At 42.7% G+C, this 14,950-nt stretch overlaps 1 protein-coding gene across 1 annotated transcript in view; it reads left to right on the forward strand.

Annotated features, from left to right (window-relative positions):
- LOC140914873 (lysosomal acid lipase/cholesteryl ester hydrolase-like) overlaps nucleotides 1–14,950 on the forward strand; it is a 37,050-nt gene that overhangs the window by 17,904 nt on the left and 4,196 nt on the right. Inside the window, 4 exon segments of the mRNA XM_073353773.1 lie at nucleotides 2,049–2,158; nucleotides 5,344–5,480; nucleotides 8,857–8,997; nucleotides 11,185–11,256. Of these exon segments, the coding sequence (XP_073209874.1) occupies nucleotides 2,049–2,158; nucleotides 5,344–5,480; nucleotides 8,857–8,997; nucleotides 11,185–11,256 (460 nt within the window).

The raw sequence follows: 14,950 nt of genomic DNA on the forward strand, positions 1-14,950 counted from the left end.
TCTCGTGTAAGTGCTTCAGGATTGATTCCTTGAGGACCTGCTCCATGATTTTTCTGGGGACTGAGGTGAGACTGACTGGCCTGTAGTTCCCAGGATCCTCTTTCTTCCCTTTTTTAAAGATTGGCACTACATTAGCCTTTTTCCAGTCATCCGGGACTTCCCCCGTTCGCCACGAGTTTTCAAAGATAATGGCCAATGGCTCTGCAATCACAGCCGCCAATTCCTTTAGCACTCTCGGATGCAACGCGTCCAGCCCCCTGGACTTGTGCACGTCCAGCTTTTCTAAATAGTCCCTAACCACCTCTTTCTCCACAGAGGGCTGGCCACCTACTCCCCATGCTGTGATGCCCAGCGCAGCAGTCTGGGAGCTGACCTTGTTCGTGAAGACAGAGGCAAAAAGAGCATTGAGTACATTAGCTTTTTCCACATCCTCTGTCACTAGGTTGCCTCCCTCGTTCAGTAAGGGGCCCACACTTTCCTTGGCTTTCTTCTTGTTGCCAACATACCTGAAGAAACCCTTCTTGTTACTCTTAACATCTCTTGCTAGCTGCAGCTCCAGGTGCAATTTGGCCCTCCTGATTTCATTCCTACATGCCCGAGCAATATTTTCATACTCTTCCCTGGTCATTTGTCCAATCTTCCACTTCTTGTAAGCTTCTTTTTTATGTTTAAGATCTGCAAGGATTTCACTGTTAAGCCAAGCTGGTCGCCTGCCATATTTACTATCCTTTCGACACATCGGGATGGTTTGTCCCTGTAACCTCAATAGGGATTCTTTGAAATACAGCCAGCTCTCCTGGACTCCTTTCCCATTCATGTTATTCCCCCAGGGGATCTTACCCATCTGTTCCCTGAGGGAGTCGAAGTCTGCTTTCCTGAAGTCCAGGGTCCGTATTCTGCTGCTTACCTTTCTTCCCTGTGTCAGGATCCTGAACTCGACCAACTCATGGTCACTGCCTCCCAGATTCCCATCCACTTTTGCTTCCCCCACTAATTCTTCCCGGTTTGTGAGCAGCAGGTCAAGAAAAGCTCCCCCCCCCCAGTTGGTTCCTCTAGCACTTGCACCAGGAAATTGTCCCCTACATTTTCCAAAAACTTCCTGGATTGTCTGTGCACTGCTGTATTGCTCTCCCAGCAGATATCAGGAAAATTAAAGTCACCCATGAGAACCAGGGCGTGCGATCTAGTAGCTTCTGCAAGTTGCCGGAAGAAAGCCTCATCCACCTCATCCCCCTGGTCCGGTGGTCTATAGCAGACTTCCACCACTACATCACCCTTGTTGCTCACGCTTCTAAACTTAATCCAGAGACACTCAGGTTTTTCTGCAGTTTCATACCGGAGCTCTGAGCAGTCATACTGCTCCCTTACAAACAATGCAACTCCCCCACCTTTTCTGCCCTGCCTGTCCTTCCTGAACAGCTTATATCCATCCATGACAGTACTCCAGTCATGTGAGTTATCCCACCAAGTCTCTGTTATTCCAATCACGTCATAATTCCTTGACATCACCAGGACCTCCAGTTCTCCCTGCTTGTTTCCAAGGCTTTGTGCATTTGTATATAGGCACTTGAGATAACCTGCTGATCGCCCCCCATTCTCAGTATGAGGTAGGAGCCCTCCCCTCACAGACATTCCTGCCTGTGCTTCCTCCCGGTATCCTGCTTTCCCACTTACCTCAGGGCTTTGGTCTCCTTCCCCCGGTGAACCTAGTTTAAAGCCCTCCTCACTAGGTTAGCCAGCCTGCTCACAAAGATGCTCTTCCCTCTCTTCGTTAGGCGGAGCCCGTCTCTGCCCAGCACTCCTCCTTCATGGAACACCATCCCATGGTCAAAGAATCCAAAGCCTTCTCTCCGACACCACCTGCGTAGCCATTCGTTGACCTCCACGATTCGACGCTCCCTACCCCGGCCTTTTCCTTCCACAGGGAGGACATTGAACAGTTTCTGTTTTACTTAGCTAACAAACTTGAGATTTACTAATGTGCATTCTAATGTAGTTGAAACTATGGTAATTAATGTATGTAAGCCTTTTGTGTTTCCTCTCTGTAGTTTTGATGAGATGGGTAAATATGACATTCCAGCAGTTCTCTACTTTGCCATGAATAAAACGGAACAAAAGCAGCTGTACTATGTTGCCCATTCAGAGGGCACAACTGTAGGTAGGTGAAGGAATGCAAGCTGGTATACCATAGCATCCTATTTACATCCCAGCAGGATGTGGACTTCGGTTATTAACTCCCTTTCTCCCTAGCTTAAAAGTTAAAGGTAGAAATACTTTCTAAACTGAAATTGTCAACGTTTGGATAACTTTTCTCAGAACAATTTTTGTGTGTCTGAACTAAGCAAACAAATTGGTTCCTGACATCCTTTTAGACTTTCTTGGTAAGGTTTGTTGATATCAAACAATTATTTAGAAGGTGGTCACTGTGAAAGCTTGCATGGTGTCTTTGGTTATTATAGTTTTGCCAGCTCCTGCAATTTTATCACAAGCCTCACAATATTTGTTGCCATCTCCTGCAGTCAATGCTGTGTGACAAAGTTCCTCCTCTGCCTCGGTGGGTCCTGCGCTTATTGGTGGATTTGCTTGCCTCAGTGATTCACAGCAGCCCTCAGTTTGGCCATTCTTGCTAGTGGCTCAAACCTGCCATCCACTCAGCTAACCTCATCACTGGCCAGCATGGGGGAAACGGAGAACAATCCCTGCAGTTTCTGGGTCCCACCTAGTGGGTCAGGGCGGATCCCTTTCCAGTTTAGACCTTCCCTTCTGGTGTTTCTCACAGACCAGATTCAACTCCTCCTGTGTCCGATCAGGAGTTGGGGGGATGCGAGGGAACCCAGGCCCACCCTCTACTCTGGGTTCCAGCCCAGGGCCCTGTGGATAGCAGCTGTCCACAATGTTCCCTGTATCAGCTGCGTGACAGCTACAACTTCCTGGGCTACTTCCCCATTGCCTTCCCCCCAGCACCTTCTTTATCCTCACTGCGGTATCTTCCTCCTGAAGCCTGATCACACTTGAACTCTTCACTCCTCCAGCAGCACACCTTCTCACTTTCTGCTCCTGGCACGACCCCCTACTAACTGTTGGGAGGTCCTTTTTAAACCAGGTGTCCTGATTAGCCTAACTGCCATAATTGAATCCAGAAAGTTCTTAATTGGCTACAGGTGTCTTGATTAGCTTGCCTGTCTTAATTGGTTCTGGCAGGTTCCTGATTGCTCTAGGGCAGCACCTGCTCTGGTCACTCAGGGAACAGAAAACTGTTCATCCAGTGGCCAATATATTTGCCTTCGACCAGACTCCTTTGTCCTCCGTCCATTCACGCCTCCGAGCGGAGTTCCTCTGGGCGGCGTCCACTGACTCCCTTGATGCCTTTGAGGAGCGGTGGGCACTGTCCGGAGTTCTCTGCTCGGTGTCCCCGTCCGGTTCCCTTCGTTTGACCCTTTGACCGCACTCCCGTCCCTGTTTTTCATTAGTTGTCCCCCGTAACTAGTTGGCTCTCCAGGCCCTGTGGATCTCCCCCTTAGGCTGGGGGGGGAATCCTTTGTAGTGGACGAGCTCTGCCCGCCCACGTCCTGGATCCCAATAGGACCAGACTCCTGTGTCCTCCGTCCATTCACACCTCTGGGCAGAGTTCCTCTGGGCGTTGTCCACTGACTCCCTTGATGCCTTTGAGGAGCAGTGGGCGCTGTCTGGGGTTCTCTGCTCGGTGTCCCCATCCAGTTCCCTTCGTTTGACCCTTTGACCGCACTCCTGTCCCTGTTGTTCATTAGTTGTCCCCCGTAGTTATTTGGTTTTCCAGGTCCTGTGGACCCCCCTCTTAGGCTGGGGGGGGGGGATCCTTTAGCAGTGGATCCCAATAAGACCAGACTCCTGTATCCCATTACTCATGTTTTGGAGAGAAGATTAAAAACACAAACTCTTGCAGCTCAAACACCAGAAGGCAAATAAAAAGAACCTAAACATTATTTAATTTCAAGCCAATCTTATTATTTTAGTGGGGCCTGATGCAGGATTTTTGTGTGCTTGGTATTGGCTATTCTGCTATTTAAAAACAAATTGCTGGTATTATAGCCACTAAATCAGTATTTACAAATTGTTTACTACGTATACCGTGAGTACAGAAAGTCAACTCAGTCCCTAGTGTATGAATACAATGAGGGATTTGATTCATTTGCAGTCACTTGAGGGTTCCTGGTTTACCCATAGGATCGGTTGGTGACAGTGGGATGGGGGATATAGGCTGGTATGCCATGTTGCACCATTGCCATTTGAAAAAAGTGGGGAAAAGACAAAAAATGGTGGTTGGGAGCAGGAAGCCTGTTACCACTTCTTGCATAATATCCTTTTCCCCTTTTTTCTCCTTGAGTCAGAACAGTATTAGGCTCTAAGACAAAAGTGATAAAACATGCATTTAGGCTGGGATTTTCAAAGGCATAAATAGAAGTTAAGCACCCATCTCCGCTAGGCACCTTTGAAAATCCCAGCCTTAGAATACAAATAGTACCATATATCTTCTATACATAGACATTGTTAAGGCCATTTTAATTGCTTCTTAAAACGCTGTGCAATTACTCACAGTACAGTGTATTTCTTTTTTCTCTGAACATTTGCCTGCCCTTGTGAATTTAAGTCACAGTTTTAATAGTCTTTTAAATATAGTTTTGAATGTGAACAATTAATTTACAACCCTATAAATAGTGCTTTAGAAACTGGGCATCATAAAACTCAGAAAATATTTTATGGGAATTTTGGAAACTTGATAGGAAAGATTCTGGAATCATCAAGAAATCTGGTTAATAGAAAATTTGGTTCTACACCAAAACAAGTTGAAACTATAATCTGACTCTTGGCCACCTGAATCCATCTGAACAATACCCCAAAACTTAATTTTTCCCAATGAAGACTAAATGGAGATTTAGGATGAACATTTTGCTGTGATAATATGGAATCATAGGGCTGTAAGGGACCTCGACAAGTCATCAAGTACAGCCCCCTGTACTTGAGGCAGGACCAAGTAAACCTAGATCATCCCTGACAGTTATTTGTTAAACCAGTTCTTATGAACCTCCAATGATGGGGATTTCTCAAGCTCCTTTGGAAGCCTATTCCAGAGTTCAACAACTCTTATAGTTAGGAATTTTTTCCTAATCTCGAACCTAAATCTCCCTTGCTTCAGATTCATTACTTTTTGTCCTACTTCAGTGAGCATGGAGAACAATTATATAGCATTTGAATAGATAAAAGGCTACTTATACATTTTAACCTTCAGTTTGCTGCATGGTAACTATTTATTTTAATTATGGATGATTTCTTTGCAATAATACAAAATAATTTGTATTTTCTTAGGTTTCATAGCATTTTCCATTAGGCCAGACTTGGCTCAAAGAATAAAAATGTTCTTTGCCTTGGGGCCGGTAGCCACAATTACATTTGCCAAAAGCCCTCTGGTAAAGTTTGTGAGTCTTCCTGAAACACTGCTCAAGGTATGTCATTCCTCCACCTATAGGGCCAGATTGTTGGCTTCAACTCCTCCTGATCTGCTCTGCCTAAAAGCAGAGGGGAATCCTTGGGTGGTGCAGAGCTGCTGTGTACCCCGTACTCCCTTTCTACTGGGGGGCATGTCAGGGGCTAAAAGAGTTAGGTGGGACTGGGAAGTAAACTCAGCAAAGCTGAGAATCTGGCCCTGAATATTTGATTATTCAGATAGTTCTATGATGGACTTGGAGCTGCTCTATGATGATTTATGAATACTGCATGTTGGCCTAGTTATTGGGGTGTTTTCTGAATGACTATATTTCTTTAACTCAACAAGAGTCTGTGTGGAAAAACAGGAAGGAAAGAAAAGAATGGCTCAAGACAATTCACCCCTCAACAAACACTCAAGAGTTGTTCGGAGACAGTGGCAGTCCTATTGGCTCTAAGGATTTTACTTCGATTGCCTTCTGAGCCTAGAAGAACAAAAGAACTATAGCATGTTTAAAAAGTGACCTTTTCTCAAGAAAGAAGTAATAGGGGAACAAGGACCCTACTGGGACCCTGGAACACAGGACACTGGCCTGCCTACTTACCATCGCAGGATGGCAAGCCTGTACATAAGATAGATATGCTTAGAGATGGTTTTAAAATCATTTTTCTCTAAAAGCCTTATTCTTACTGCAAAATAAATAAATCCTTCTGTCTAATAAGGCTGGTCACTGTACATCACCAATCAAAGACTCCTGAAGGGAAGAATTGCAGGTGCCCAAATCCAGTCAGAACCACTGGATACCCATGGTTGATATGCAGAGGACTGTAGCCCAGAGCCAAGTCTAAGAGTGGGAAAATTGTAAAATTATGTCCCAAGACAGAAAAAAGTCATGAGACCTGAAAGCTGAAGGGTGCACCCAGAGAGACCGGACATGGGACAGAGGTGTAGCTAGTCCTACAGCCATGACAATTTCTTAGAATTCTATTTCCTGTTTATGGAGGCAGGTAAAAGTTACACAGGAACGGCTCCTGGGGCCCCATGAGAACTGCCCCCTTTGGCCAGCATGTACATACATACTAACTCAATGTATACTAGTATTTTATATGCAAAGCAAACCTGAGAATTATCAGATTGGAAGTGATTTCAAAGGAATCACTACCACAACACTGGTGTGGGCTTGAACTATGGACTATCATGGAAGTGCTGGTTGAGGTTCTGTAGTTAAGACTGAGTTGAGATTTAAATTTAAAGCCAGCATTCAACCACTTTGCTACAGATGAAGACTGCAGAATATCCTCCTCAAAATGACAGCTCTTGTTTTTTGAGTACAATATGAATTTTCTGAGAATTTAAAAGTAAATCCTTGAATTTTGAGTTTAAAATTAATTTTTTGTCTCAAATGATCTTAATAATAGAATAATGCAGATACTTCAGACTTCCCAGATAGTTAAAAAATCACTGAAATCTCATAACCTCATTGAAGCTGGTGGCTACAGTGTCTCTCTCTCCCCCCCACCCCCCTTTAAGATGATAGAAACAGTTAAGGTCTGTTGTGAAGTAATTGTGAGCTCTACCCAAAACACATCCAAAGCCACTCAGGAATTTGAACTTGCCAGGTATTGTCTGAATTTGTGAGTGTGAGTGTGTGTGAGAGAGAGAAGCAGAGAAGCACACAGAAACAAATAGAGAAGGAAGCTCCAGACACAGCCTGGACAAGCATAGCATGTAGCCCCAAGAGAAGTCTAGAAAGAGTTTTTGGAGGGGGTTATGGAGAAAAGGGGCTTATGGCTGTGAGCAAGGAGACTATCTTGTGTATCTTGGGTTCTCTTGTGTTCAGAGAAACATAACTTTTTATATTCTTTGTAAATAAACTAGATTGCATCAAAGCCCCTCGACTCTATCATAAATTTCTCCTCCCAAATTTTTGCTAACCACTAGGATCAAAAGGGTTTGTGTGGTCCTTTAAGAAATGTAGCATCTGAGTCAGGTTGCTTTTCTTCCAAATGATCTTAATAACAGAATAATGCAGACTCTTCAGACTTTTCATATAGTTAGAATTATTGAAATCTCCTACATTGGCTACATTTGAAGACCTTTTTTAGTATAATTGGTCATTTTTTGCCATAATACATCATAACTGAAAGTTTCTCCTTTAGCAGAGGCTGACTAATTTTCTACTTCACCGCATGACCTGAAGCTGGGATGTATGTGTGCAGAGGAATGGAGTGTCGGGGGAGGAATAGTGTGGGGGTATGCATGCAGAGGAATGTAGATAACCCAGTGTGGATGAAAATGGCCGTTATGCCCTGGCTGCTTTCTGCTGCTCCAGAAAAAAAGCAGTCAGAGGCTATCAATGAATCTGGCCCTAAATGTTAAAATAAAGATTTAAGGTTGATACTTCATTCTTCAAATTGGTAGAAATGTACATCATAACATTTTCTTTGGTTTTCTTGTGTGTGTTCATGTGTGAAATATTTAACAACTTAAAAAGCCAAGGAAATTCCTAGATAAAAACTTGTTAAACTGGAGTTATGTTGAGAGGACATATCAGTAGCTTAAGGTAAAAACATTATAAGGTTGCTGTAATTATCCCATAAACAAGCTTTACAAACTATAAGTCCCATTCCCTCCACCTCCCCACCCCAAAAATAGTACAATGTGTCTTAAAAATCAATATAATCTAATCTGGGAAAACAAACACTATGATGGATGAACCATAAATACATAGTTATTGCATGGCATCACTACATGGCAGAGCAGTTTGTGTGCCTTAAATTTGCATTTCTCTACCTTAACATGTTTGCATTTCTCTAAAGTGTAGCCTGAATTCTGAATTTCCTGGACTTGAAAATCTTGTTTTGGGGATAATTACAACATCTCTGAAATATTTTTACCTTTAAATTATTGCTCTCAGCCTTAACTCCAGTTTAGTATATTTTTTTTTCTGTGAATTCTGATTAATTATATTGTTAGGGCAGAGTAGAGAAGCTTGTATGCTGTATCTGTTCTGTGGCTAAAGAACATCAGACTCCAAGGCTCTCTGTCTCACATCCTCCTTTAGAACTACAGCAATGAGAGGACACAGAGTAAGACTTTGCATATGGTGAGTGTTAGTGGCAATGAAGAAGACTGCTGTATTCTGTAACCAGGCTTACAACCAACTGAAATATATTCTGAAACAGAGGTCATTGACTTGGGAATGGATAGAGAATTTCCTTCATGATTATCACTCAGTAAACTAAGAAAGGTCAGGATTACAACTGAAGTATTACAGGATGTCAGAGGGTTTCATCAAGCTCTGAATACTTAGCTCATATTCAAGAGTAAAGTGGCAACATATCTGTATGAAATGGAACTGTAATGAGACAGCTACTGAATAATTTTCTTTTCAGACTGTATTTGGAACTAAAGGAGTCTTTCATCAGAGTGAACATCTGCAAAAGCCTCTTACCCTATTGTGTACCAAGCTGGATAAGTTTTGTGCATATGTCCTCTCTTTTGTGGCTGGGCGTAATGAGCAAAACTTAAATATGGTAAGTATGGACCAGGCTATTTAAAACAAATACTGCTCAAATAATTTCTGAGGTAAATAGCATTTGTGCCCTGTGTGTGTGGCACATAGCTACTTTCATGTGGGGAAATATATGCATAGTACGTGGCTTAACTCAGTGATGTTCTGAGGGAGTAAGAGCTTCTTGGTGACTTTGACCAATGCCAAGGTGGCTTTTAACTAGTGATGGGATCAACCAGAACACTAGGTTCAAACCTTCCAAAGCAGGTGGGGTGAGAGTCTGAATCCAATCCTGGATCCAGATTTCACAAATGTCTCTATCTGGTTGATACAAGCTTCTGGGTCTGAACACCACTTACCAACTGCAAGGTATTAAAGATTCAGAGCCAATTTGGCAACAGGGCCATTCTCTAATTTCAACCCATGAATGACATGTGCATAATACTTGCTATCTTTTCTTAATCTAAGATTCATTTTACCTTTATCCTGTCTATCCATGGGCTCATTCTTGCCCTCAGACTACGTGGCCATGCAGGAGGAGGAGGGGGGAAGAAGCTCTCCATCCCATTCTGCTTGTGTGGCATCTTAGTCTTGCTTGGATCATGTGTGTAAGGCACAAGGGTGAGAAGAAGGTTCTGGGTCTGCATGCCCAATGCTTTCTTCCCTTCATGAGCTAGTGGCTAAGGAGGTGTGTGGAGTGGGTGGAACCATAGTTCCATGCTCCATCCCTGCATATACCAGCCAGCTGAGCTATATGGGGGCAGGGGTAGGGCAAATGTACTGTGCCCTGAAGGAAGCAGGAAGAAACTGTGACTCTCCAAAGTTTACTGTAACTAAACTCATATTAAGAATTAAACATTGTTCTCTTGCCGTAAGGCTGCTAATCAGAATTTATCAGACTATAAGAGTGAAGTAGCACTCCATTTCCCAGAGGTACTTCTGACAATTGGAAGCTTGTTTTAGTCTAAATAGATACTGTGGGCCATATCCTGCCATTGATTATTCAGTAGAGCTCTTTGTAGATTTCTGTAGGGGCTTCTGTTCAGAAATGGGTGGTATGGCATGGCCTGAAGTTTGCAAACTGATTTGGATTCACCATCTTTGTCCTCCTTTGCTTTTTGTTAAACTGAGATTAAACAATTAATTAAAGAAGTTTTATCTAATTGTAAGAAAAATATCCAGTTTTTAATCAGTGATAGTATGTCAGATTTTTCTAACAATTGAGAATCATGGTAGTGTCTTAAAGCCAAATTATAAAATAAACCCTACCAAGGTCTGCTCTGACCTAAAACATTTAATAAGTTCAATATAAAAAATTAACCACAGAAAGATGTGATAGCGATTTAAAACAGCCATTTCAGGAAAGGTCTAGCCTTTCTAAATGGTGCAGATAAACAATTAATGCTTTTTCTGACATTGGGTATATCAGTAATGTGACTCTCAATTCAGAACCAAATTTGATGGAAAATATAAGTTATTGTCTCACAATATTAAGTAATTGTCTTTGAGTGTACTAATATAGCTAGAAAAATATATATGTAAAAATTATTTTTCTTCCTTGTTTGTGGAAAAAGTAAAACACATAGTTAATTAAGTCTTTGTTATTAAATATACATGTATATGGGATTTTTTATGAGGTCAGGCATGTACCTGGTTTGAAAACTCTAGTTTTTATAGTCATTTAAAATTATTTTTATCACAGAAACTGTGTTTATTCAGTAATAGTGACTTCACATAACAGGGACTCCCTCTAGTGGCCAAAATGCCACCTGTAAATTCTTAGCATTAAGCCAATTATTTTGTAGACTTGTTTGTAAGTTCCCTGTTTTTATATCTTAAGGGTAACGTGTTCTAGTCCTTTTTCATGCAATGGTAAAACTGGTGCTTTCTAGCTTTAGAAAGCTGGGAGTGTGGGTTTGCCTTCTTCTGCAGTGTGTGGCATGGGTCACTTGCTGGTATAAATTAGAGTAAATGTGGGTGGATTCTCTTGTAACTTGAAGTCTTTAAACCCTGATTTGAGGACTTCAGAAACTCAGCCAGAGGTTATGGGTCTATTACAGGAGTGAGGTGGGTGAGGTTCTGTAGCCAATAACGTGCAGGAGGTCAGACGAGATGATCATGATGTCCCTTCTGGCCTTAAAGTCTGTGAGTCTGAATCTAACCAAATGGATCCCACGTTGATAACAATTAGTAAATGTTTTCTTTTCAGAGTCGGTTAGCCATGTACATCGGACATTCACCTGCTGGAACATCTGTACAAAATGGCTTACATTGGCGCCAGGTATTTCATGTAGTATAAGTGTACTTGATACTCTGAAACAAAGTCAGGGCTACTGTGCTAGGCGTAGACCCATAAAGGTACGTAGGTGCCTAAGATCCAATGTTAGGCTCCTCTGTGATCCAAAGAACTCCTGCTTAGCTGCTGCCTGACCCTGTCGAAGTCTAAACTCACTCAGCACCTAAATCTTTGGTGTGAAAGTTTCCTATGCATGTATGTTGCTGTCTCTGGGTATGCATGTGGCTTCCTCATTATAGGTGCCCGGATGCCTATCTGCCATGTAGACTACAGAGTAAGCCACAAATGGGGAAGATGTTCACCTACCTGTGTTGCCTGCAGGGCCTGATCCAGTGGACAAGCTCAGAGACTGCCTGTTGGATCAGGTTCTGTTCCAAAACTGGGTGAAGAGGTAATGCCCACCTTCTAACTCAGTGGTTGGAACATTCACTCGGGCCTGATCAGGGGGAAAGGGTTTAAACGGGAGAGTGCTCTAACAGCTGGGCAATGGGATAGTCTGCTGTGGGTCTCTCTCAGTCTCTCCTGTTGAAGTTCTTCCCATGAAAGTCATTGGAGCAGGGGGAGTAGATCCTCGGTCTCCCGCCTCACAGCTGCTTGCTCTAACCACCAGGCTACAGAGTTATTCTCACTCTCTTTGTGCCTGTCTTTAAGTATCAGGGGGTAGCTGTGTTAGTCTGTATCCACAAAAACAACAAGGAGCTGGGGGTGGCTGGCTCATTACAAATAAGCTTTGCCACTCCTGGAATTGACACCTCCTCATCTATTATTGGGAGTGGACTACATCCACCCTGATCGAATCTGCCCTGCCAACACTGGTTCTCCACTTGTGGGGTAACTCCCTTCTCTCCATGTGTCATTATATAATGCCTGCACCTGTAATTTTCACTCCATGCATCTGAAGAAATGGTTTTTACCCACGAAAGCTGATGCCCAAATAAATCTCTTAGTCTTTAAGGTGCCCTTGGACTCCTTTGTTCTCTTTAAGTAGTTATCCATAGTGGAACAGTTTCAACAGGAGAGACTGAGGAAGTCCCCATTAGAGAACCCTCCTGAGAGGTAGAAGACCCCATTGAAATGCTCCTGCCCCCTCAGGCAGAGGGGGGAACTGAACCTGGGGTTCCTACATGACAAGTGAGTTCCTATCCAAAGTGAGCACCACCACCTGCTAGGTTTGGTGTGGAACAAAGCAGGCACCTAACATTCTCACAAGAAATGACTCAGACACCTAAGCTTCCTGATTCCAGGCAGTGGCTTCCCAGCTGTGAATCGCAAGCAGAAATAGGCTGGATTTAGGTGTCTATCTCTGAGAGAGGAGTGGGGCTTAGAACCCACCTCCTCCATTGGCTAACTTAGGCGGCTCCCTGGCTAATGTTCTGGCTTTTGTGGATCACATTCTTAGAAGCCTGCTCCTCACATTCCTTGCATAGGAGCAGAAGACGCCTAACTCAGGCTACATGGTTCATGGTGTTGTTCCAGTGATTTTCTAGGAACTTAACAGTTAGGTGTTACATCACCAAAGTTCCTTTGTGGATCCAGGCCTTAGAGACTTGCCCAACTTGTCTTATCACACATTGTCATTTACTTTTGCTAGACAGAGTGTTGTTTATCACAACAATTTTCACAAAAGCCTTAACCCCTTGATATCAGGTACTGAGATTTCTTTATGACACATTATGCACTTAGGAATTGGACAGTCGGGTCAGGAGCTTGCAGGCTTAGTTTTTTATAGTTAAAAACATTTTTATTTGAAAGGTGTATAAGTGAAATAGAGCATATTACATGTAATTTGAAGGTGTTAAGGTCCTAGGTGTCTAATTCTCACTGATTTCAAATATCTGTAAAAATCTGGCCCTAAGTCACTTGTGAAAATGAGACTTGGGGTTCCTAAGTCACTTAGGTGCTTTAACATTTTTTACCTGTGCTCTCACCATTACCTGACTGGGATTGATCGTGTACCAGTTGAAAGTCAGTGGTGCAGGATTCAGCCTATTATGCATAGAAGAAGGCTGGCACATTCTAAAGATTTTGATCTGAAACTGTGAATAAATATCCTTGTTTTCCTCTATTACAAATAATAGAATTTAGGCGTAATGCTCCTTATGTGATCTTTGGCTTTTCATTAAAAATTGATGTCAGCTGGAATGCCATTAATATACATTACCAGAATTTAAACCTTAAACCTAAAATGAAGAGGTAACAACATTGCTGTAGGATCAGACTGATAATTTCTTGAATTTTCTCTTAAAAATGGCAAAATCTTTTAAAACAATCTCCATAAGGTCAGTAAGAACTTAAATGGGTCAGTACAAGGAATTTTGATAAAATCGTGTTACATATCTTGTCTCTCAAATAGAAATACAAATAGTTAGTGACCTTGCCTAATCAAAGAGGCCATGATTCTGCCACCCTTAAGAATCATAGACTTTAAGGTCAGAAGGGACCATTATGATCATCTAGTCTGACCTCCTGCACAACACAGGCCACAGAATCTCACCCACCCACTCCTGTAACAAACCTCTAACCTATGTCTGAGCTATTGAAGTCCTCAAATTGTGATGTAAAGACTTTGAAGTGCAGAGAATCCTCCAGCAAGTGACCCATGCCCCACACTGCAGAGGAAGGCGAAAAACCCCAAGGCCCTTTGCCAATCTGCCCTGGAGGAAAATTCCTTCCTGACCCCAATATGGTGATCAGCTAAACCCTGAGCATGTGGGCAAGACTCACCAGCCAGACACCCAGGAAAGAATTCTCTGTAGTAACTCAGATACCGCCCCATCTAACATCCCATCACAGGCCATTGGGCATATCTACTGCTAATAGTTGAAGATCAATTAATTGCCAAAATTAGGCTATCCCATCATACCATCCCTTCCATAAACTTATCAAGCTTAGTCTTGAAGCCAGATATGTCTTTTGCCCCCACTGCTTCCCTTGGAAGGCTGTTCCAGAACTTCACTCCTTTGATGGTTAGAAACCTTCATCTAATTTCAAGTCTAAACTTCCTGGTGGCCAGTTTATATCCATTTGTTCTTGTGTCCACATTGGTACTGAGCTTAAATAATTCTTCTCCCTCCGTGGTATTTATCCCTCTGATATATTTATAGAGAGCAATCATATCTCCCTTCAGCCTTCTTTTGGGTAGGCTAAACAAGCCAAGCTCTTTGAGTCTCCTTTCATAAGACAGGTTTTCTATTCCTCGGATCATCCTAGTAGCCCTTCTCTGTACCTGCTGAAGTCTGAATTCATCTTTCCTAAAATATGGGAGATCAGAACTGCACACAATATTCCAGATGAGGTCTCACCACTGCCTTGTATAATGGTACTAACACCTCCTTATCTTTTCTGGAAATACCTCGCCTGATGCATCCCAAGACCGCATTAGCTTTTTTCATGGCCACATCATATTGGCAGCTCATAGTCATCCTGTGATCAAATAGTCTGAGGTCCTTCTCCTCCCCTGTTACTTCCAAGTGATGCGTCCCCAGTTTATAACAAAAATTCTTGTTATTAATCTCTAAATGCATGACCTTGCACTTTTCACTATTAAATTTCATCCTATTACTATTACTCCAGTTTACAAGGTCATCCAGATCTTCCTGTAGGATATCCCGGACCTTCTCTGTATTGGCAATACCTCCCAGCTTTGTGCTATCTGCAAACTTTATTAGCACATTACTGC

The sequence above is a fragment of the Lepidochelys kempii genome, chromosome 7 (genome assembly GCF_965140285.1).
Source record: "Lepidochelys kempii isolate rLepKem1 chromosome 7, rLepKem1.hap1, whole genome shotgun sequence".
NCBI classification, from domain to species: Eukaryota; Metazoa; Chordata; order Testudines; family Cheloniidae; genus Lepidochelys; species Lepidochelys kempii.